Source organism: Labrus bergylta, chromosome 4 (assembly GCF_963930695.1).
Source record: "Labrus bergylta chromosome 4, fLabBer1.1, whole genome shotgun sequence".
NCBI classification, from domain to species: domain Eukaryota; kingdom Metazoa; phylum Chordata; class Actinopteri; order Labriformes; family Labridae; genus Labrus; species Labrus bergylta.
In genome coordinates this window covers 26,544,405-26,567,375 of record NC_089198.1, presented here as the reverse complement: position 1 = coordinate 26,567,375, position 22,971 = coordinate 26,544,405, and the positions used below count along the sequence as shown (strand labels likewise).

The following is a 22,971-nucleotide window of genomic DNA, read 5'->3' as shown; positions in this document are numbered from 1 at the left end:
TCAACAACAAGGAAATCCACATCAATTTTGGCGTCACGAACAGGATCAGTTGGGGCCTTCTGCAGGGGACCACAGCTTGTTTATTATTTCCATCACTTCGTAAGTGTTTCTTTCTTTTTTTTGCTGCACATATTGCGGAGCTGTTTCTGTCGTCTATCGGCAATTTTGGCCGCACTGTCAAAGAACTGAAGTGCAATGATGTGTTGATGTTGGAGTAATTCTCCGTCTAAATTGGGGTTTATTGAGTTAAAAAGTATATAAATAAAGGGGAATAAAATAAAGAAGAGATAAATAAGAGAAGAAGAGATGAATAAAGTTGAAAGGTAATGATAGCATAAGAGCAACTAGTAACGAGACCAGTTAGCTAAATAACCATGCAAGTTTAACAAGGACAGGGCCCATATCCTCTTAACAGTAAGTCATGTGTAAATTAGACACTGAAGTGAAAGTTGGCTTTAAGAAGTAGTCAAATTTGAGTAAAAATAAAACAAAGGGGATCCCTGGCCAGGGTATTTGAATAGATGATAAACGTATAATGTAGGAAAATAAAAGAGAAGAAATAAAGATAAGAAGTGTAAAGATGAGAAGTAAAAAGATGAAAAGTGAAGATAAGGAATAAAGATAAGAGTTTTGAGAAAAGTGGGAAAAAAGCGCTGAGTAAAGGAAAAAGTGTGCATTGAAGCATGCAGTGTGAAGTAATTTGTGAAAAGACAATTTGTTAAAAGTCTGACCAAAGTAAAAGATTTGATAGAGGAAAATTATAAATGAGTCGACTTCAAAATTTGAACTGAAATGTGTGTGCACTCGCTGAGGCGCAGCTGTTCTTGGAATGTGTGTGCGTTCAAGCTCTATACAGCCTGAAGTGTTTGTGTGGCTGCTGGACGGTCTTTGTCTCTGTCTGTGTCTTGTCTCTTGTGTTGTGATTTGGATGGTTTTGAGAGGTCTGTGTGGTGTGGAGATGTGTATTTGATCCGGAAATGTTCTTGTATATGTGTGATTGATAAATAGAATAGATGTATTATTAAATAGGCATATATAGCAGGTGATTGGTTAAAAGGCGATTTAGTAACTTATAAGAGGGGACATTTTTGCTTCATCAGTGTTAAAAATCTATGAGCCCTTTGTCTAAGGGGACGTTTATATATCCGATTTGATAAAAAATATGAGCCTTTGTTTCAGAGGACTTTTACTTATCTGATCTTCATCAGTGTTAAAAACCTATGAGCCCTTTGTTTCAGGGGACTTTATATATTCAATTTGATAAAAATCTATGAGCCCCTCAGAGGATGTTTGTTTAATCTGATAAATACACATGAGCCTAATAAAGGACGTTTATACATAGCATAAGTGTATATAGTATCTGTTTTTAACAGAAGTGGAGAGACCAGCGAGGATAGTCTGTACCCATTCAGGTAGCAAGTTTCGAGAAAAGAACAGAAAAATTCCTGATAAAGTTTAGAACTGCCGGCTGATTGGAGTGTGAACTTTTCTTTCTGTCTGTTTGAGCGTATGTGTGTGACTACATTATGCTGCGAATTTTGTCTGTTCAAAAAGAACATATAGTTTGGTTTAAAATAGGTGAAGAAGTTGGTTTTGACTATTAGAGAATACATTTTTCTATTTGGCTGTTGATTGGGAGGATATTGTGCTGATTTCTGTGTGTGCATAGACTCTGTGCACAGGGGTGGAGCAGTGATCTTAAAAGTGTGTGTGTTCTGTGCTAGTATATTACCACCCTCTAGGAAGTCAACACATTCTGTTTCATTTAATGTCCAATAACTAAGTTTAGCTGAAACATCATATAACAAGACAAAGTTACAAAAGATAATTAGACACTAACTTTATGAACATCCATTGTGAGTAACCGAGTTAGCTCTAGAAATTAGATTCAAAATGGTTCTTAGTGATGCCATTATTTTGCTTTTCTTATTGCCTTACGCCTCAGTCTCTTTATTTCCGGTCTTCACCTAAAATGTGCTTTTATTTAGAAAAAACTGCAAAGGGGACTTCTGCTACATCGTAAAGTTATGGGAGTAAATACATACAGCTAAAATAACAACCAAGAGGAGAAAATGTTACACTTACGTTGGTTTGTGAGGTGGATTTATCTTAAAAACCTCTGTTTGGGTGACTTACTCTCTTTCAGAAGGATGCTACATGCAGCATGTTTCCATGTGTGAGCTCTGAGCTCTGACTCAGTGATGAGTGACTGGAGGATTAAATGCAAATGTAACCTTACTGTGCTTCAACTGTAATCAAATAGATATGATTGGCTTAGTTGTCACTTAATAAATCTTACTTGACCGATAAGTTTCTTTTAATGACTCCACTAGTAAAAAGTGTACATTTCAGTGAAAGTATGGGTGTCACAGCACCCACGGGTGAGATGTGCCTGTCTGTGCATTAAATGCACTAGGTTTGGACCATAGGGTTTGGAGACGATGTTAACCCTTTGACAGCCAGGTTAGACTGGAAGCCCTTGCTAAAATTAGGAGGCGGGTCCAAGAGGCGTTGCCTCACATAGAAAGCCAATTAGCTTACTCCTCCTGGTAAGGGGAGTGGAGAGGTAGCCCCCTCTCCTCCTCTTCTCTCTGTGGGACACAGAGGGAAGGAAAACACACCCCCAGTAGGGAGACAGCCTTTGCAATAGATAAAAAATATATATAGATAAAGATTACAGATAATGTGTGCATATTTCACTGAATTGTTATTGCATTGTGTATATGGATTCAGAGTGATTACACTTTTGTTTTGTTTTCTTTCTGTTTTCTCTGTTTCTCTCTACTATGTTGTGTGAGAGCTAAAGGGAAGACAGACAGATGGATTGTGTCTGAACTGGATCAGTCAAAAAGGCAGATGAGGAGAGACCCGGCGGGTACTTCACAAGCACTGGAAGCTTGCGGATGACAGCATGTAGGGATCCTGAATCCAGCTTGATCAAGGCCAGTGCGGTTTTATCCACAAACTCTTTCAACAAACACCTGAACTTTTCTATCTGTGTATACACATTTTTTATAGTCAACATCTTTGATACATGCTTAGTCTGTTTTCGCATAGAGGCTTACATTGTTTCTTCTATGTATCACATTACAATTATATAGGAGGAAGTCTTGGCAACAGACTGACTAATTGAAGCATTTGGTCAATAATGGAGTATTTTTGATTTGATTGATCATTTATGGAAAAGTTGATTTGATTCAAATGCAGTTGAGTGCTGTGAATGCTGGTTTCATTATCTGAGTATGGTCTAGCTTGACCTAGGCTATTTTGAGATGGAACATTGACATTATTTCCATAATTTTAAAGATAAATAAGTGTGATTAGATGCATTAGGTGATAAAGAAGTGCTTTTGCTTTTATAGTAAGAAGGCTTTGGTCTCCTTTGGGGTTGGCAAATTCATTCACTTTAAAGTGTGGTAACAGTACTTTCTAAATAGTTTGACTTACAATACGAGGAACTAAGAGGGTCATTGTAATGTCAAAGATGGACACCAAAATTACAAAATCAATCACTTCTGTTGATGTAGTACAGAAGACTAATCCTCTTGTTAAAGATATTCCAAAAATATCAGAAAAATGGAGTAAGCGTTGGCCTGACATTGACCAGCCTTGGCCAGTGGAGGGGACTTTGAACCCGGATGTGATCAAAACAATACAGGTACTTGTGTCTATATACAAGGTAAAGCAGAAGAAGGGGAAAAAAGGAAAAAGGCGTATGGAGAAAAGACAAACTGAGCTTGGAGTTCTGCAGTTGTTTGAAAATGAAGGACAGAAACTGTTAGAAGCTGCAAATGAAAAAAGAGGCCGCGGTATGCAAGAAATACAGAAAAATGATAAGGCAGTGGGTAAGTTAATGGAGAAGGTTAACACACCCTTCTCACATACGGCCTTAGTAAAGAAGCCCCCGCCTTATGAGAAGGAAGTGAAGTTTACTGATGTTTACCCCCAGCTCCCAGTGATTATACAGAAGGGCAACTATCACATCACAGACGAGGATGAACAAATAATCGAGAAGGGAAAGGCTACAACGACCATAGAAATGTACCCAAGCTCCGACAGCAAACATAAAAAGACCCGTTTGAGAAGTTGTAGCGGTCAGCAGTTCAGACGACTGGACATAGAGGATGACAGTGAGAGTGATTCGGATGAAGCTGTTGGTGGATATGACCCAGCAGTAAGACGGATGTTGGCTAAAGCGGAGAAAAAAGGAGACAAGCCAATAAGAAGAGTGGATCCAGGAAAGGACGACACAGATGTGAGCAATGATGATGAAGACTCAGAGAGAGAAGGTTCTTCATATCTTTACCCATTAGCAGCCGGTTCAGGAAGTAGAGAGATAAGTGAATGCTCAGTGAAGGAAATTGTTAGACCTGCTAGGTCTGATGATTTAGAAAGCACATGGTTTAGCCAATGTTGCAAGGGGGGAGGTTAGGAGAAAGATCACGAAAGAATATGGTTTTTGGGCACCGTACTTGCTTGAACAGATTGATTATGTCATAGGCAGGTGTACTATCTGTCTAAAAAATAACGTTCGTAGGGGTGTGATGGTTCCTCCCGGTTACATTCCAACGCCAACAGGTCCTATGCGTGAGTTAGTTGTGGATTTTGTTGACATGATAAGACCGGTAGGAGGTAAAAGATATATGTTAGTTGTTGTGGATAGATTTTCAAGGTGGCCCGAGGCCTGTCCAACTAAGCGGAAAGATGCTCAGTCTGCTGCCAAGTTTTCAGGTTTTTGTGTCGTGAGGTTATAAGCAGGTGGGGACTCCCAGACCGCATATCCTCAGATAATGGGAAAGAGTTCGTGGATAAAACAGTAAGACTAATTCTGCAAAAATTGGGAATTAAACAACGTTTAGGAGCTGTTTATCATCCGCAAAGCCAAGGGGCTTGTGAAAAAATGAATGGTGTGTTAAAAAACCGCATTGTTAAAATCTGCCAACACACAGGTTTGAATTGGGTGGAAGCGCTTCCACTGGCGTTAATGGTGTGTCGTTCAAGTGGGCTCCGTGATTTGCGCATGACACCCCATGAGTTGGCAATGGGCAGACGGATGCCGACACCTTGTTTGCGTACAAGTGGCAAGGGTCCAAGTTTAGCCCTTTTAGAAGATGAAATGCGAGTGTATGTTAATTACATGGCTGCTTTACATAAGAGAATATACACATATGTCTCTGATAGGCAAAAACGAGAGGAGGTGCAAGAGAGACTCGATGAGCAAAAGACGAATGCAGTGCAACCTGGAGACAAGGTATTCGTGAAGGTGTTTAGGAGGAAGTGGTTTAATGAACGCCGTGAAGGACCATTTGAAGTAGTCCGCAGTACGGGAACTGCGGTCCAGGTTAAAGGGTCTCCTACCTGGTATCATTTATCACATTGTGTTAAAGCGCCAACAGAAGAGGTTCCACGATCACAGAACCGAGATGTTGAAAGCGCAAGAGAGCCAACAGAAGCTGCAGAAGCAGCAGAGGTTCGTGCAGACCCCCAAGGTCACGATCCGGAAGAAGGGATTGACCATGTTGGGGCTATGCATGATGATTTTGATTACACTTTTGATGATGTCAGGGATGACTTGTCAGTCCGTGAGCAAGAAAGACGATTTGGTGACATTGATTTACAACATGTCCCAGAAACAACAGAGTCTATTTCTCAAGAGCATGAGTCAAAGACTCCAGAGGGCTGTGATGCCTCTACAGGAAAATTCACAGACCCAGTTGGACCAAGGAGTCCAAGGCCAACCCGAAGAAAGGTTAGACCAAAACGTTACGAGGACTAGAGTAGAAGTGATTTTGGGAAAGTCAGTTCAGCTCCCATGTCAGTGTACAAAGGAAAATAATGGGAAAGGGAAATTCCGAGTCAAGTGGGAAGATAGCCATGGTAAGGTTATTGATTTATTGGGGACATCACCACTAGAAAAGTATGTGTTGCTTAATGATCGAAGAAGGTCAAAGATTGAGGGAGACTGTAGTCTTTATTTACGTAGATCTCAGATTGAAGATCAAGGTGACTATAAGTGTACATATTATGACCCAAAATTAGTAAATATGGGAGAGCATAGTGTCCAATTGGGGTTAGGTTACAGAAACAGTATTGTGACTTTAGTGGTACTAAATGAAACTAGAATTGCAAAACCCCTGGTTGTTGAAGTAGGAAAACTGTCAACTACCATATCAACTCTCCCGCTGATTGAGAAAATAAAGCAGACATCCACCTTTTCAAAACTGAAGGTTACTGACGTCACAGAGATATTGCATCTAAATACAGCTGAGCCTCAAATGATTTCTACAACTCAAATTCCTGTAAACATTGTGATTAAAGCTACGTTAGGGAATTCAGCACGCCTTCCATGTAAATGTGGAAAATGGAATAATGATGATAATAATCCCCCTATTTGGAAAAATGCTCGTGGTGAAGAAATAGTGCTAACAGGACCTGAAATTAATAGTGTGCCTCGTGATCAAAGAAAGTATATTTTGTATAATCACATAAGGTTGTTTAGGGTTGAAGACGACTGTACACTTGTCCTAATCAATGTAACAGGGGAAGATCAGGGAGAATATACATGCACTTATTTGGATCCAGAGTTTAAATTTGTACCACATCACAATTATTGGGTAAAAGGGTATAGAACTCGTAAGATAATGCTTGTGGTAGAAGGCCTAGATCCTATTGAAGTAGTTACGGTGGCTAAAGAGGTTCAAAAGCAACTAGTCACTCCAAGGGTGACTGATGAACAGATGATGTCTACTACTGTAGCTCAGAGAATAACTAGTAGTATTAACGTATCAACTTTGGTTACTACTCTAGCTGCGAGTAATTTTACAAGTGAGGTTGTAAAGATGGGATCTACTATCAACGAAACAATGATGAGTTCTTCGGTGTCTACAAAGTCTGTAGGTATGATGTTGACATCTGTTGCTACATCTACATTAGTTAAGGCAGCTGAAACAATTCAGATGACTATGTCGAATCTGATTGGTGATTTTGTAGATGCTGACGGGACATCAGAAGTCATGACTAAACATCTTCATGCATTAGAGAAGCGTGAAACCCAATGGAAAGCTTATGGGTTTGATTCCTCGGTGTTGCAAATTGCAGACCCGTGGGCAAGTAGAAATATGTGGTACCAACAGTTGACTCACTCTGTTAGATTGGCTAGTAATTTGAGTGGTCCATGTGTTGTGAGAGTTCCAGCACCAGGCACATGGCCTTCAATTCTAGAGACGGTACCAGAACCTTTAACTTCTAAATGTCAAAATTATGCACTATCGTGGTTGGTATTTAAGCAACAAGCACCATATGATTATTGGATGGCCGTGTCGGTGCATCTATTTACACCTCAACGGAATTGTGCTTGGTTGAAGAACTTATCATATATAAATCTCCTTGATCAGTATGAAGATATTACAACAGCAGTCCCTGATCCTATGGAAGTGACACCTGTGAAGGTTAAATCTTGTTTTTGTTCAAATGGTACTCATGGTGGAGATGGTATGTTTATGGGAATATCAGAATGTGATAACTATATGATGCAATTTGGACGACGTGATCAAAGGGCTATTGATGACATGTATACAGTGACCTTTCATGCACCACATCGCCGACTGAGTAAAACTCTAAGTGTAAAGAATCAAACTTTACCGGGTAATTTTACCATAGGAACATTTAAAGATATCTGGTGGATTTGTGGCGATAAGGCATACTTATTTTTACCTTATGGTTGGATTGGATGTTGTTATATGGCACAGTTGAAACTTCCGTATGATGTTTTTGTTATTCAGAAGGGACAAGGGTCTGATGAGGATAACTCTACGACAATCTCTAGCAGTAGAAAGAAAAGAGATTTGGCACAATTTCACAACTTGGAGTCTTATCATTGGAGGATAAGTTTGGGAGAGAAATGGGGAATAGGATTGTTTCCATGGTATGGTGTTACATACTTAGCTGATCATATTGATAATATTACATATACCCTGCAAGGTTTTGCAAACGAGACCATAAAAGGTTTTGAATATTTGTCAAATACTCAGAGGAGTCATCGATTGACGTTGCTGAAACATGACATGGCTCTTGATTACATTTTGGCCAAACAAGGTGGCCTCTGTGTAGCTTTGAATCTAACTGGAGAAGCCTGTTACACTTTGATTCCTGATGCTACTGACAATATGACTAGTGTCATAGATGCTTTGAAACTAATTAGGGATTCATTTGGTCCATCAGAAAGAGCGGGATGGTCTGCGAATACTTGGTTACAAGACCAATTAGGACCAGTAGGAGCTATAGTGGTTCAGATTTTGGTGGCTACCCTTCTATCACTGTGTGTGATGTTTTGTTTTTGTACGCTGTTGTTGACCTTTGCTAAGGCTATGATATTGAGATGGGTAGGAGTTGTGATGCCAGGAGAAAACATTCAGATGCCGCTACTGAGTGGTAATGACCTAAGTGAAGGTGAGGAGGTCATAGAGATTGGAGAGAAATATCCATTTTTGAATATCTGAATTCAACATTGACTCACTATTATTTTGAACTAGAAGTGAATTGATAAAAGGGGGGAATTGAATATTTTAATCATGTATATTAATCATGTATATGTTAATCATGTAGTGGAATAAGGTGAAAGTATGATACAAAAATGAATATCTTTGATGGTTTTGTATGTACAAAGATACTGGTTGTTGATTTTTCTTCCCAGGATGATATTTGGGAGACCAATGTGAGGGTGGCTGATTGTCCAGAGATCCTTCCAGATTAATGGAGTTGAAACAACCAAACTTAAGAAAATGGAGGATGGAAATGGACAACGGAAACCTGAATGAAGACATCATGATGAGGGGTTTCGATTGAAAAATCATTGAAGGTTTATTACAATGTAACTTGTATTGTTGATAAATATTTTTGTATGTTTTACTTTATAGTAGATATTTTTAGCAAGACATATTTTTCTGGAACTGTATGAGATGCATATATTGGGACCTCAGGTGTTTTCTTTCTTTATCGATCCTTAGGGAAAGTGGTGTTAGGTAGGGAGAGGTCCATTGGAAGGTGCGATGGGTCGACCAGCCTGACTTTGGACAATTTTTAGATTTTATTTCTGAGGTTTTGAATGTGTGCATTTATATATCATCCTGAAAAGTTTTCATAACCCTTTTTCTTTTTAATTGGTTTGGAGTACTATAGGTGGTTGCCTGGGGCAGAGGGACCGTGAGAGAGTTTTTCCTGTCTAGATTGTTTGATGGATAATAAAGAAAGATAGCTGCCTGATGGGTTTTTCGCTCTCACACTCCACAAATAAAATTTTACTATATTACTAAGGTTAAGCATGAACAGAAGTGATTCGTATGAGGCTAATTAACATCATAATTGTATAATTTATCTCGTTTGCGAGACTATAGTCTCGCTAGGGGGGACTATGAAGTGTCTGATGTAAACAGGACAGAGATAATATAAGTTTACAATGGGTGCGTCTTGTGATAGTATCTGAAGGAGATTTAGGAGTCCCCTTAGCTGGAATGTTTAAATTGGGGTGTTGTATAGGAGTATTGCCATATATGGTTGTGTAACTTGATGTTTTTATGACCCATGACGGGAAAACAGATGTTTAGATGCATATAAGCAATTGTCTCTGTGTGTTCGACAGAGATCATTATTGGCTTCTTGATCCTCCTGGTCAGACGTGACCAGTGATTCTGTTTCTTGCTTAAATAAAATTATACTCTTTGAAAGCAAGTCAGTCTCAACGGCGAATTTCTTCATCATCAAACATATCAACAACAAGGAAATCCACATCAAATGAACAGTAACTTTTATAAGAGGAGCTATTCAATAAGAACTTGATGGATTTACTGAGTGGTCACTCTCACTTGTGAATTGATTGATTCCTTAGCTGGCTGATCTCTTCCCCCTTACACTTAATTGTCCCGCTTGATGATTGATACCCCCTAATTATTTCCACTGTGTCAGCTAACATCTAAAGACATATCTCAAGATGTATTTATGTTTATTGTTGGAATTGAGAGTTTTGAGTTCAATCATTTGTTTGAAGATAACAATTTTCTTTTTTTGTAGAGCAACACGAGAAATGGCAACAGTGGGAGAAAATCAAACTCAAACTGCGTGAAAAATCCAGGAGCATGTAGCTTGGTAAGTCTCTGTTTAGTTTTTTTCATCTTAGTTTTTAGGGGGAGGTGCAGAGAGCGAGGTTGGCTCAGCACCTTCCCATCTTTTGTTCTTTTTGGCCGGGGTCTCCAGCCCCTTTTGTTTCATTCGTTTTATTATAAAAAAAGCTTGGGGTTTTAAACCTTTAATAAAACTGTGTGGTGTGCTGTATGTTTTCTGGTCTCCTTCCTCTTGAACCTTGTGTTTAATTGTGGCAGTAAGGAGTCTGTAACAGGTTGCCGGCAGCTTTATTATTTGGTTCATAGAAAAATAACACCAGGCATCTGGTGTAAAGACCTTTAAAAGTTGTAAAATTACCCACAACTCCTGGAAGTAGCAGGTGCAATAAATGAATCTAATGTACCAACAGTAGTTTTACCTGTTAATACTTTTTTCCTGTTTGTCCTCCTCTAGATTAGTAGAAACCTTCAAGTGTCACTACTGATGAAAACACCCTGAGCTCTCCACTTGTTGCTGCTCATCAATGATCACGCAAGAATCATCAAAACATACCTTTGTGAAATACTAAAACTGACTTCATCAGTCAGGGTTTAAAGTGGTTCAATTATTTATTTGACAGTCAAGTCTTCAGGAGAAATAAATGTATGCTACATATTTAGTCATGTTCCTGGTTCAGTGTTTGTTGAATGGATGTCACGGTGGCAGCTCCTGTTTATGTGGATGTAGAGTGACATTCTCCATAAAGTTAGGATAATATGTTGGACCTGAGTTTTTTTTTAACAAAATAAGCAGATTAAGACATTTGGAGAGTCATAATAGTTTAACTACACTGACATTGAGATGGCCTGTCTCTGCATCAAGGTGAAAACTTCTAACACTCAATGTTTAACACTTTCAATCTCATTTGATTTATTTGTTCAGAGTGTAAAAAAAGAAATAAAGCCACTTACATTTTGTTTGCTTTAGCCTTGGTTGATGTTGTAGCTTTGTTTGTTTTGCTGTGATTAAATAAAAAGCTAACATGGAGTGAAACATCTCTTTTTATGTTTGTTATCTAAAAGGATATCTTTCTGTTAGCAGACACCTTTAAAGGGACAGGTGTTCACAGTTAAACAGGTTAGAGGAAAACGACAGAGTATACTATTAGCCAAGCTCTCACGTGTCAGGGTGCTCTGTTGCTTTGTCTTAAGCTCTCACTTTATTTCTTACATTTACAAATCAAACCCAGAAGAGGTCTGGTTGGCCCTGTGTTGAACTGATTGTAATAACAGGAAATATCTAAAGGGAGAGAAACAGATGCTATCGCTCTGATCACATCCACCGTCTCCTCGTGGTATTAAGATCCACTTGTTGTGTCGTAAACATTTGTTCTGGTGGGGCTGTTTTTATATAACTCACGTTATCCAGAAGGAGTCCTGACAAAACGGCAGTAGCTCAGTCTGTAGGGACTTCAGTTGGGAACCGCAGGGTCACCGGTTCAAATCCCAGTGTGGACCAAATATGGAAGTTGGTCTGGTAGCTGGAGAGGTTACAGACCGCTTCCTGAGCACTGCCGAGGTTCCCTTGAGCAAGGCATCAAACCCCCTCTCCACCACCAGCTCAGGAGCGCCTGCCGGGGGCCGCGCCGTCACTCTGACATCTCTCCATTAGTGCATGTCCATAAGATCCTGTTTGTGAATGTGCGTGTGTGTATTTCAGCCTGTGTGTGTTGCATGACTTGCAGAGTGTAAAAACAGAATTTCCCCTCGTGGGATCAATGAAAGTAAATCTTAAAACAACTAAATTGTGTTTGAATTTGCACTTCAGGCCAAACAAACAGCTGTTTTGTAAAAATATTTCATCATACATCCTGATTCTTTCAAATGTGATCTGCAGGGCGACCAGACAATAGAAAAGGGAATAACAATTAAAAAATTTAAAAAATGAACGTAACACTTTATGCCCTTGAGCAAGGTCCCGAACTCCCCTTAATGTTTCATAAGAGGGATCATTTCTATGATTCTTAAATGAAAGAATGTCTTCTTGATACAACATGCTATAGCATGACTTTGGGCGCTTTAAGTAAAGTGACTGTATGACGTTATTAACAATTATATGATCCTCTTACACCTTTAAAAGAATTTACAAGCAGTATTTGGTGGCTGTAAGTAACGTGTAAGACAAAACTACTTCACTGCCATGAACCTTTAGATCAAGTTGTAGTAATAATGGTTCTCTGACCAGGTAACTAAATGAAGTTAATCACTTTGCTTTTGTACATTAACTTAAGAAGAAGGTTTATGGTATACATACGAGAAGTAGTCCAGATAAATTACAACACATATCAAAGTCACTTTAAGAAAGGCCCTATGGTCACAGAAAATAGGCTACTCCAGCTGTGAGCAGAAAGGACTGTAGTACTGTGAGAGATAAGACTGTGAAAATTATTTAGAGAATTATTTAGAGAATTATCAAAAACTAATATGGATACAGCTAACGATACTCCTGACAGCCAATCGCCCTTCAGGGACAAATACAGTTGAAGTTGAGTTTATGGCTAGCTTCAACTTGTCACATCTAACTACGTTAGCCTGAGGCATACAGCTAATGAAAGAATTATCATGTGTCAAGATAAGCACACAAACAGCATTAATTCAGATTACTCAGACTGTCCTCTTCCATGTCCTCTTTATTTTAAATCTCTGCTAAATGTCGTCACCACTTCAGCAGATATCTTCTCAATTATCTGTGTTTTCAACCATCCTCATCGTCTCCCTTGTTGCATATCAAGAACAAAAGTCTTTTAAATATGAATTAAATATATGTATTCAACACAGACAGAAGACGTTTTCATTAATGATATCTGCTCGAGTTTTGATGAGTTGTACATACAGTCTTGAGCTGCACTTTGTGGCCACTAGATGGAGTCAGTCACATTTTTTTAACAGCAGTGTGTCATTTTTGTACTTACATGCAAAGAAGGGTGTTAAAACACAACAGTGCTGTTCAGTGTGTTCAGAGTTAAGTTCATACGGACCTCTTCAAACTTACTAAAGGAAAGAACGTTTTACCTCTCTCTGTATTGAGTGGTTGAACACTGAGTGAAATGTATAGCAGGATGATATTGTTGAGAGAATAAACATATTAAACATCTTATTATCGATGCATTGATATGTTACTACAGTTAAGTGGGAAACAAGAACAGATACAAAATAATTCTGTACTTGTTCTGATGGATTTTGAATCCCATGAAGGTAAACTCTATTTTTTACACTCTGTTGTTGAGACATGCCAGACACACACAGGCTGAAATAGAAACACATTCACAAACAGGATCCTATGGACATGCGCTTATCGCAAGTATTACTAGTTTTGTTCAATAACATTGAACAACATCTGATTAGATCTTTGAAAAACATACACAGAGTTGTTGTCTGAAGAATCATTTTCCTTCTAAACCTATCATATGTTTTAATTTAAATCATGTTCAAGATACGTTTATTCCTTTTTTCTAGGCTACGTAACAAAAAGCAGAAAAACAACTACTGCCCGTCTTTTTAGCACAACTATTCTATGATAATTGTATTTTGAATAATAACTTGGATGTAAATTAAGTATTTATATATTTTTGAGTCTGAAGTTTAACTTAAAAAATACCAATCACTGTTCTTTTCATTGCATGGCAAAAAAAAACCTTGAAGCTAATTGCAGTAATTGAATGTCACTGACGTCTTGTCAGTGTGATGTCATCAGTCAAACCTAAACATGTAGCCTATAAAAGTGTCCTTGTTGTGACTTTATATCGTATTGGTTATATTCAGAATGTGATTTGGAACATATTCTGCCAGAGGATCAATAAATGTTCTTTTCAATCAAGCCACTGTCACACTGTTTGTTTTTACCGGTCAGGGCAGGGAAGTACCTGGAGTGATTTCAAACAGGAGGTCAATGGTAAGAACATTTTGTTTGGAAAACAAACCATTTAGGAATGTGTTATTTTGCTGCCTTACATTCTCTAATCCCTCCTCTTAACCCACAAAAAAAGTGAGTCTACAAAGACTGTGTGTGTGTGTGTGTTTGTATCAAAGTCTTCAGGTCTTCAGTCATGGAAAGAACTGTGCTGCTGGTCGTGTTGTGTCTGCAGGTTCTCCTGCTCATCTCAGACTTCACTTCTTCTGATGCAGCCGCTCTTAAATCAGATGATCAACAACATCAGTCTCTTAATCTGGTAAGTACAGGAGTTTTTCTGGTGTTGTAAGAGTTTTGATTTATATTTGAGTCTTCTCAAAGACGTGTGGAAGTCTAAATGTCAAACATGTTGGAGAGAGACAGAGATGTGAAACACAGTGATTTGGTTCTGTGTTTGATTCGCAGTCTGGGCTCTCTGTGTAGCGGTGTGATGGTTCTCAGTTAAAAATAACACCTGTCTTTATTCATATTTTGTCACAGATTAGATACAGAGATCGACGGTATGTGTCCAACTGCATGAGGAGGACTGGTGCATGTTCTACTTTCTCAAAGGTTAAATTGTTTACAGTATTTTAAGTGCAAAAGCCTTAAATAGAGAACTACTAAAGCTCTTAAGTTGATTTGGAATTGAACACAGTCCTTCTATCTAATAAATAATATGTGTTTTTATTCACAGCAAAACCCTAACTCGAAAAACAACACAAAGACTGCACAGGTAAACTAGATGATAACAAAATACACAACAAATAAGTGAGGTCAAGTGTGTAATACCAGTCATGTGCAGTTAATTATTTTAAAGAAAAACATTAAAATAAGATGATCCCACCTGCTCTGGATTTTACCGAGTCCTTGTGTGTCCCATGCTGCTGGTTGTGCTGCCTTCAGGTACCAAATCTGAAGACAGAAAAAAATACCAATAACCAATCAGACAGTGAAGTTACTGTTGTGTTTTTTGTTTTCTTGTTTTTAAAATGTGCTTAATAAACTCTTTTTGAAACTCTCTCTTTCTCTGTGGGTTTCAGACTCTACATGTTATAGACCTTGAAGTGTTAAAGAATTGTGTTTTCGCTTTTTGAAATGTTAAATGTTTTTTTAAATAACTGATAATCAAAATGAAAACACGTAATGAATGGCTCCATTGATTTCTTAACTGATTAACCTCAAGGCATCATGTGTGAGAATTGTTTTTTCAGCTTTTCATTTCCCTGATTTGTGTTTTTCTGTTTTCAGCTACAGTGATCAGCTCAATCACTTTCATGCAAGACTGGAGATCAAAGATTCAAGTCAACACTAATTATATCTCCTCTTCATGAAAACTAAAAGCTATTCCTGCTTCACTCTCAACTCTAGCTTGTATTACTCTAGCACATCATGATATATAATATATTGTGTCATATAGAAATGTGTTTTTGCAGCTTTGTAGCAACCTTGTCATGAGTTTTTAACTGAATGAGAAATGAGAAGAAAAATAAACTACATTGAAGCTACTGTGAGGAGTTTTTAATTGATTATGAAACAAACTGTCATTAATAAGTCTCTTTATGACCTACACAAGAAAAAGATACCGTCGACCACAAAATTGACTATTTCTATACAATAATTTTTTAAAGGTCACATTTTATGCAAAATACTCTTCACCATGGTTTTCAAACACTCGTGTTCCTAGCCTGTCTTCATGACATCATAAAGGGCAGTAACCCCTCCCCCAGGTGGAGGACACTCCCACAGCTAGGTGTTTGTTCTACCCTCTGAGTCTGCCTTTCCACTGTAAGCAATCAGGCATGGAGTGAAAAAACCTGAGACACCCAATCCCTTCCAGAGAGGGGCGCTGTCACACAGCTCATTAAATTTAAAGCTACAGACACAGAAACAGCCTGTACTGAGCAGGGCTGAAATAGAGGGGTTTATAGGCATGATCAAATACAGGATCAGAGTGGATTTTTGGCAGGAAACTTCACAGACATGTTTTGGGGAGCTCTGAGACTTATTTAAACTGGTTGAAAAGGAGGATAATACAGGACCTTTAATGTCTGAAGGTAGATGTCAGATGAAGGGTTAAGCTGTTTCTTTATACATTTTCCACAGCAAAGATTCTGGAAGAGTGATATATTTGACAGAAAACAAAAATAATTAACAGATGAAAATTTTCATCAACTAAAAGTTCCTCACTGGAGCTTTTACAATATCCAGAAAACATGTTCTCAAAGATAGTTAGTCTTCTTTAAAGCTAAATACTGTTTTTTAAATGTTTGAGCTAACCCAGATACATTTTTTTACAACAAAGTTTCTGTCAAATATCTGCTTTTTGGAGGACGATGAAATAATCATTCATTTTATGTGCTGTCTTTACACGAAAAGCTGCCTTTGTGAACTTTTTTTGTGAAATAATGGGTTTGAAATATGAACAGGGGGATTACATTTCTTTTAGGCCTCTGCCATGTAATGATGGAGGCGAGTGGTGGGTTCTGGAGCCGTTGTCAACCAAGGCACTAGTCAGGCTACACAATATGCAAACACAAACTCATAATGTACACAACATGCTTTTACCATTATTACCATGAAATAGTACATTGTACTTTAAAGATGTGTTGCTTTGTATAATCTGTATAATCTACACAACAGTCTCCAGTTACTTATGCCCACGAGTTTAACTGCTAACAAATACATTGATAAAATAAATAAGTCTTAAAAAGAAAAAGTGCTATCCCATCCATCCATCTATATTCTTCCGCTTATCTGAGGTCGGGTCGCGGTGGTAGCAGGCGCAGCAAGTCAACCCAGACTTCCCTCTCCCCAGCAACGTTTTCCAGCTCCTCCTGGGGGATTCCGAGGCATTCGCAGGCTAGACGGGATGTATAATCCCTCCAGCGCATTCTGGGTCTGCCTGGGGGTCTCCACCAAGTTGGCCGTGCCTGGAAAACCTCTAAAGGGAGGCATCCAGGAGGCATCCTTAACAGATGCCCAAACCACCTCAACTGGCTCCTTTCGACGCGGAGGAGCAGCAGCTCTACTCCGAGCTCCCCCCGAATGTCAGAGCTCCTCATCCTATCTCTAAGGCTGAGCCCAGCCACCCTCCGGAGGAAGCTCATTTCGGTCAATTGTATCCGCGATCTTATTCTTTCGGTCACTACCCACAGCTCATGACCATAGGTGAGGGTTGGAACAAAGATCGACCGGTAAATCGAGAGCTTTGCCTTCAGGCTCAGCTCCCTCTTCGCCACAACGGTCCGGCACAACGCCTGCATTACTGCTGACGCCGTGTCAATCCGTCTGTTGATCTCACGCTCCATCCTACCCTCACTCGTGAACAAGACCCCGAGATACTTGAACTCCTTCACTTGGGGCAAAGACTCACTCCCTACCAAGAGAGAGCAATCCACTTTTTTCCGGCAGAGAACCATGGCCTCTGACTTGGAGGTGCTAACCCTCATCCCAGCTGCTTCGCACTCAGCTTCAAACCGCCCCAATGCCTGCTGGAGGTCCCAGCATGAGGAGGCCAACAAAACCACATCATCTGCAAAAAGCAGACATGAAATTTTGAGGCCCCCGAACTGGAAACCCTCCTCCCCCCGGCTGCTCCTTGAGATCCTGTCCATGAATATCACAAACAGGACAGGTGACAAGGGGCAACCCTGGCGCTGGCCAACACGCACTGGGAACGTGTCTGACACAGCTCCCACTTTGGTCATAGAGGGACCGGATGGCTTGTACCAACGGCCCCAGGCCCCATAGTCCCGCAGTGCCCCTCACATGATCCCCAGAGGGACACGGTCAAAAGCCTTCTCCAAATCCACAAAACACATGTAGACTGGATGGGCAAATTCCCACGCTCCCCCAAGAAGCCCTGCGGGGTAAAGAGCTGGTCCACTGTCCCACGGCCAGGACGGAATCCACATTGTTCCCCCTGTATTCGAGGTTCGACAATCGGCCGGAGCCTACTTTCCAGCACCCTAGAGTAAGCTTTCCCCGGAAGGCTGAGAAGTGTGATACCCCGATAATTGGAGCACACCCTCCGGTCCCCCTTTTTGAAAATGGGTCCCACCACACCGGTCTGCCACTCCCCAGGCACTGTCCCAGATTTCCCACGTGACACTGAAAAGGCGTATCAGCCAAGACATTCCTGTGGTTTTAATTGCAGTGAGGTTATTAACATGGGTGTGGATGTAAACTTAGAAATATGCCACAGGTCCAAGCTTATTGTTGCCGTATGAAAAAATCTTGAATACTGGCTAAAGCCTTCAGTCGGTTCATGTTTCTTTTTAAAACTGCTGTACTCAAACGTCTCCTATAACGCCAGTTTGACAAAGTTCTGGTTTCACTTGCAGGAGGGTTGATGTTTGGTTTAAAGTGTCTTGTTGCTATGCTGCTGAAGTGTTTTTGTGTCAGTGTAGACATGCTAATGCTTGTATAAAAAAGCAACACATTTTCCTCACTAAACACTTTAGCAAATGGTTTTGTTCTGTCAGTCTGTGTTTTTTTTCTTCTTCCTCCTTCTATGTTTTCTTTCTGAGTCATCTCTCTCAGAAGTGTGTTTAAAATATCTCTGTGTGTGCAGCTACAAAACTCAGCTGGAGTTAAACAGTCAGACTCTCAGACCGAAGAGGAACAGCCGTGATTGAAGGTAGGACTGACTGCTGGAGGGATTATTTGGGTGTATTCACACTACAGTCAATCCTGTAGTTTAAATACTGGTTTACTACAGTAACATTTACATGTACATGTGATTTTAGATGGGATTAAATCTGACTTTTGGACAACTGCCAATGTACATTCTTTAACTTTGGGTAAAGGAGAATCCTCGACTAACTAGATCAATGTGAGAACAGGTTGGAGCACTTTTTTTTAGCATTTCTGTTTTGCTTTATCTGATGCATGGGATAGTAAGCAGGACAGTTAACAAACTGATGAAAATAGTAAAGACCTTGAATTCAGTAGTTTTACAAAAGTAGGATAAAGGATCATTTGATGATTGTATGCACATGTTTCTCTGCTGATCGCTACTTATTTGTTGATTGATGTAATATTTGTTGATTGTCTGTCTTTTGGTCTCTGTCTGAAACTTTAATGCTGCTGTCATGGCCAGGACTCTCTTGAAAAAGAGATCTTGTATATCATTGAGAATATTGTCCTGATAAAAAAAAAGGTTACAAAATTAAATGTTTATAGTAGAGAAACATGTCCAATTAATAGACATGTAAATAATATACTGTAGAATCAATGACTGAATAAATAAGGTATGTTGTCGAGTGTTTTCAGATGTTGCAGTTCCTTAGAGAACTATTCTGTATGGGCACGTTTTTTTCATCTAAAACACAAAACTTGTGTGGTTGTTAATTCCTGCATGCCAACACAGGAAGTAGACACTGACGTTATCACAGAACAATAATTAGCCGATAGTCACAAAATGTCTTGCAGATGTCAGTGGTTTAGCACAGTTAAGAGATATCTTGCTTGTTTTGTGCAATTCAGGGAATGACCCATGAAGGAAGAGGAGGGTTGGTGGTTAAGAAAAGCGGGTTTGAGCTGGTCAATACTTTGTGTTGTTATTTTGTTTTCTACATAGTCGTATTAACAATGATTCCACTGCATGTATTGTTACTGGCAGTCGTTACTCATGGATGTTCTCCTGCAATTCTTGCCAAAATAAAGAGAAAAAAAAAGAAAAAAGGAAATGCGTTAAACTAGAAAAACTAAAGATGGTTTAACTACAATTTAATCATAACTATAAGCACATTCACTGTGTGAAATGTACTTCCTTTCTTTAAACCAGACTACTGTAGTTTTGTGTTGTAAGGTTGTGAATGTTTAAAGGTGACAGACAACTAATTCCATATTTCCTCCTTCACAGTTTCATCTCATGAAAATGGAAGTCTCGGAGGAGTTTGACTACTATTACCACGAAAACATCAGTTTCAACTTCAGCTATGAAGACTACCCCGCCCTTTGTAGGAAGGGTGACATCCGTTCCTTCGCTGGCGTCTTTCTCCCCATCATGTACACTGTGTGTCTGGTGGTTGGCGTGGCAGGAAACGCTTTAGTCGTTGCCATCTACGCCTACCACAAACGCCTCAAGACTATGACAGACACCTTCCTGACCCACTTGGCTGTGGCTGACCTGCTACTGCTCTTCACACTGCCATTCTGGGCTGCTGATGCGGCAAGGGGCTGGGATCTGGGCGAGGTCGTGTGTAAGATTGTGTCTGCCTGCTACACAGTCAACTTCACCTGCTGCATGCTGCTGCTGGCTTGCATTAGCCTGGATCGCTACTTCGCATTAGCTAGAGCGCAAGGGAATGACCAAAGAGGGCGGCTGGAGAGGATGTTCAGCAGGAGACACTGCTGGAAGGTGTGTTTGGTTGTCTGGATGACAGCTGTCTTCCTCGGTCTTCCTGATTTGATCCTCTCAGAAGTAAGATGGTCGTCCGGTAGGAGCATCTGCCTGGCTGTCTACCCTCCATCAATGGCAGGAGGCGGGAAAGCTGCTCTGGAGATGGTAGAGGTGATGCTGGGATTCCTGCTTCCTCTCATCATCATGATGATCTGTTACTGCAGAGTGGGCTGGGCGCTTAAAGACCTCCCCGTTGAGAGCAGAGGAAAGAAGTGGAAAGCTCTGCGTGTTCTCCTGATAGTCGTCGGGGTGTTTGTGGTCACCCAGCTTCCATATAACGTGTTGAAGGCGTATCGAGCGATGGACTCGGTCTACATCTTAGTGACCCACTGTGGGACAAGTAAAGTGTTGGATCAGGCGGCGCAGGTGACAGAGAGCTTGGCCCTCACTCACTGCTGCCTCAACCCCATCCTCTATGCCTTCATGGGATCATCCTTCAGGCAGCACATGATGAAAGTGGCCAAGAAAATTGGAGAGAGGAGGAGGAAGAGGAGGAAGGAAAATCCTGAAGTGGAGGAAGGAGTGGAGATGTCATTTAACTCCCATAGTGCATCCCAAGAGACAAACACCTTCTCAATATGAGATAGGTATAGGATGTGTGCTTGAATCACTTTTTATAGCAGCATGAGTAGAAATCATTTAGCTGTAGTTATTTTTCACAAGTGTTAACGATCCCACCACATCTAAAACAGAACAATTTGACTGTTTTCTCCTCCCAGTTTATTAAAAAAGACACTGAGCGAAGTTCGGTGTCAATCAATCAGTCCATCAGGCAACTTTATCAATCCCTCTAGGGGCATCTTTGGAACAGATGGAGCATAGATGGCACAAATAAAACACAGCAGTGGACAAAAGAATTGACTCAGAAGAGGTAAAATGTGAAATAAAATCTAAAATAAATACTGAAATTGAGCAGACAGATTGGGGCTGATAAAGATAAAAGGACCAGTCTTGAAAAGGATAAGAAGCACATAAAAAATGTATTAAAAAATCTGATTGTGGAGGGGAATAATTTTAACAATTAAAAAGTTTAACAAGCAGGTCAAACATAATGTCCTGTTTGCAACAGAGAAAACTAATTTAAAAGGGACACGGATTATTGGACTGACTCTCTCCCCTCTTCACAATAACCTCACTTTCACATTAAATCTGAGTTGAATTTGTCATAGACTGACCGCAGGCTGTTGATGACATCCTGGTCCAGAAGAAACATAGCATTTATCTTCTGCAAGCAAAAAATTAAATAAATTAAATGTTTTTCTTAAAAGTTTAATTTCAAGAAGCCACAGTATCATTGCAGGATTGTTAACTAGCTCAAAGGCAGACATAATATGATTCCCCACCCCCACCAGATCTAATAACAACAGCCATTCCTCTATCATTTTCCAAGCCAAAGGTTGGAATGAAGAAATGTCCCACATACTGTCCAAAATCAGAGCAGGTATTTTAGACTCACTGCAGAATGAGTTTAACGGCTCTGCAGAAACAGACATCACCACCACATCTATTGGGCTTTCAGTGTAAGCATGCATATTTCTGTACGAGACTAAAATTATTTTTAAGATGCTACTACTCGTACTTGTTAAAATTCAAAGTTTGTTTTGGTTAATCCTGGAGAAAACTGAAACTTTCCAGGATTTCACAAGAAACATTTGAAACTTTCCAGCTGTCCACACAGTGAAAAGTACAAAGAAGAAACTGGAACTTGATATCTTGCCAAGACAAACAAGTATAGTCTATTTGTAAAGCTGCGAAAGAGTACTTGCTCTTTAGCAAACATTTTAGTTACTGCATTTACTGTATCTATAAACTATGCTGCTAATCCAGCCTGTTCTTATCAAGTTTATGAATAAATACTTCTTATCAACTGCACCAGCTTAAACCAGATGTACTACACATGCCTACACCCACACCTTAAAGTGAGGATGCAGGATTTATTTTATAAGATCCAGAAATAATTCTCCAAATAAACATGTATTTGCTCTGTCAGCTGGAGTACCTTTTTATTTCCCTAAAATTAGGAGACAACTAAATTACATTACATTACATTGGTCTAAATATGGTGTCATTTTCAGTCTTGTGCCTAATCTTTTAAGATAAGATTTATCTCCCTTTCGTGAGGGAAAGTCAGGGTTTTGTTGTATTCCAAATTTCTCTGAACATCTGAGACAAATTTCCTGCATACGTACTTCACAGTTCACATCTGGTCACACAGTAAAGCCTGCAAAACAGACTTCAAAACAACATTTCAAGAGGTGATAAGGGACTATTGACAAGAAACTTCTCTTAAGTAATTGCATTTATCATATGTATTACTTCATTACTTCATTCTATGTAACAATATGTACAGCACTGTGACACCTGGTAGAAGATCATGCAATCCTGAGTCTCTGCTAGGACTGCAGCATTGATAAGGATGTTTCACCATCAATGAGAGTGTAGTTTCATTCTAAGTGGGAACCTCACTGAATGGTTCCCAGAATCTGGTTTCCCCATTTTCTTCCTCATCACCATTGACT

General features: G+C 39.7%; 1 protein-coding gene and 1 long non-coding RNA gene across 4 annotated transcripts in view; both read left to right on the top strand.

The window, feature by feature from the left end:
* Positions 1–11,142, top strand: part of LOC136179077 (uncharacterized) — a 54,904-nt gene extending 43,762 nt beyond the window's left edge. For 2 of the 3 annotated variants that reach the window (XR_010666356.1, XR_010666354.1), the window contains 2 exons: positions 10,066–10,140; positions 10,570–11,142. This is a non-coding gene — a long non-coding RNA (uncharacterized lncRNA). Of the gene's footprint in view, positions 1–2,870; positions 8,858–10,065; positions 10,141–10,569 lie in introns of those variants that run through there. The other variant, XR_010666355.1, reaches the window with a different exon arrangement.
* A 7,248-nt stretch (positions 11,143–18,390) lies between these two features.
* ackr4a (atypical chemokine receptor 4a) lies at positions 18,391–22,441 on the top strand. The gene is made up of 2 exons (XM_020635257.3): positions 18,391–18,685; positions 19,913–22,441. Exon 2 carries the CDS (start codon positions 19,922–19,924, stop codon positions 21,032–21,034), a length of 1,113 nt encoding a protein of 370 aa, XP_020490913.1. The 5' UTR covers positions 18,391–18,685; positions 19,913–19,921; the 3' UTR covers positions 21,035–22,441.
* The last annotated feature ends 530 nt before the right edge of the window (positions 22,442–22,971 follow it).

Coding starts and splice junctions, on each gene's coding strand:
- ackr4a (XM_020635257.3), top strand. CDS start 19,922: ATGAAAATGGAAGTCTCGGAGGAGTTTGACTACTATTACCACGAAAAC.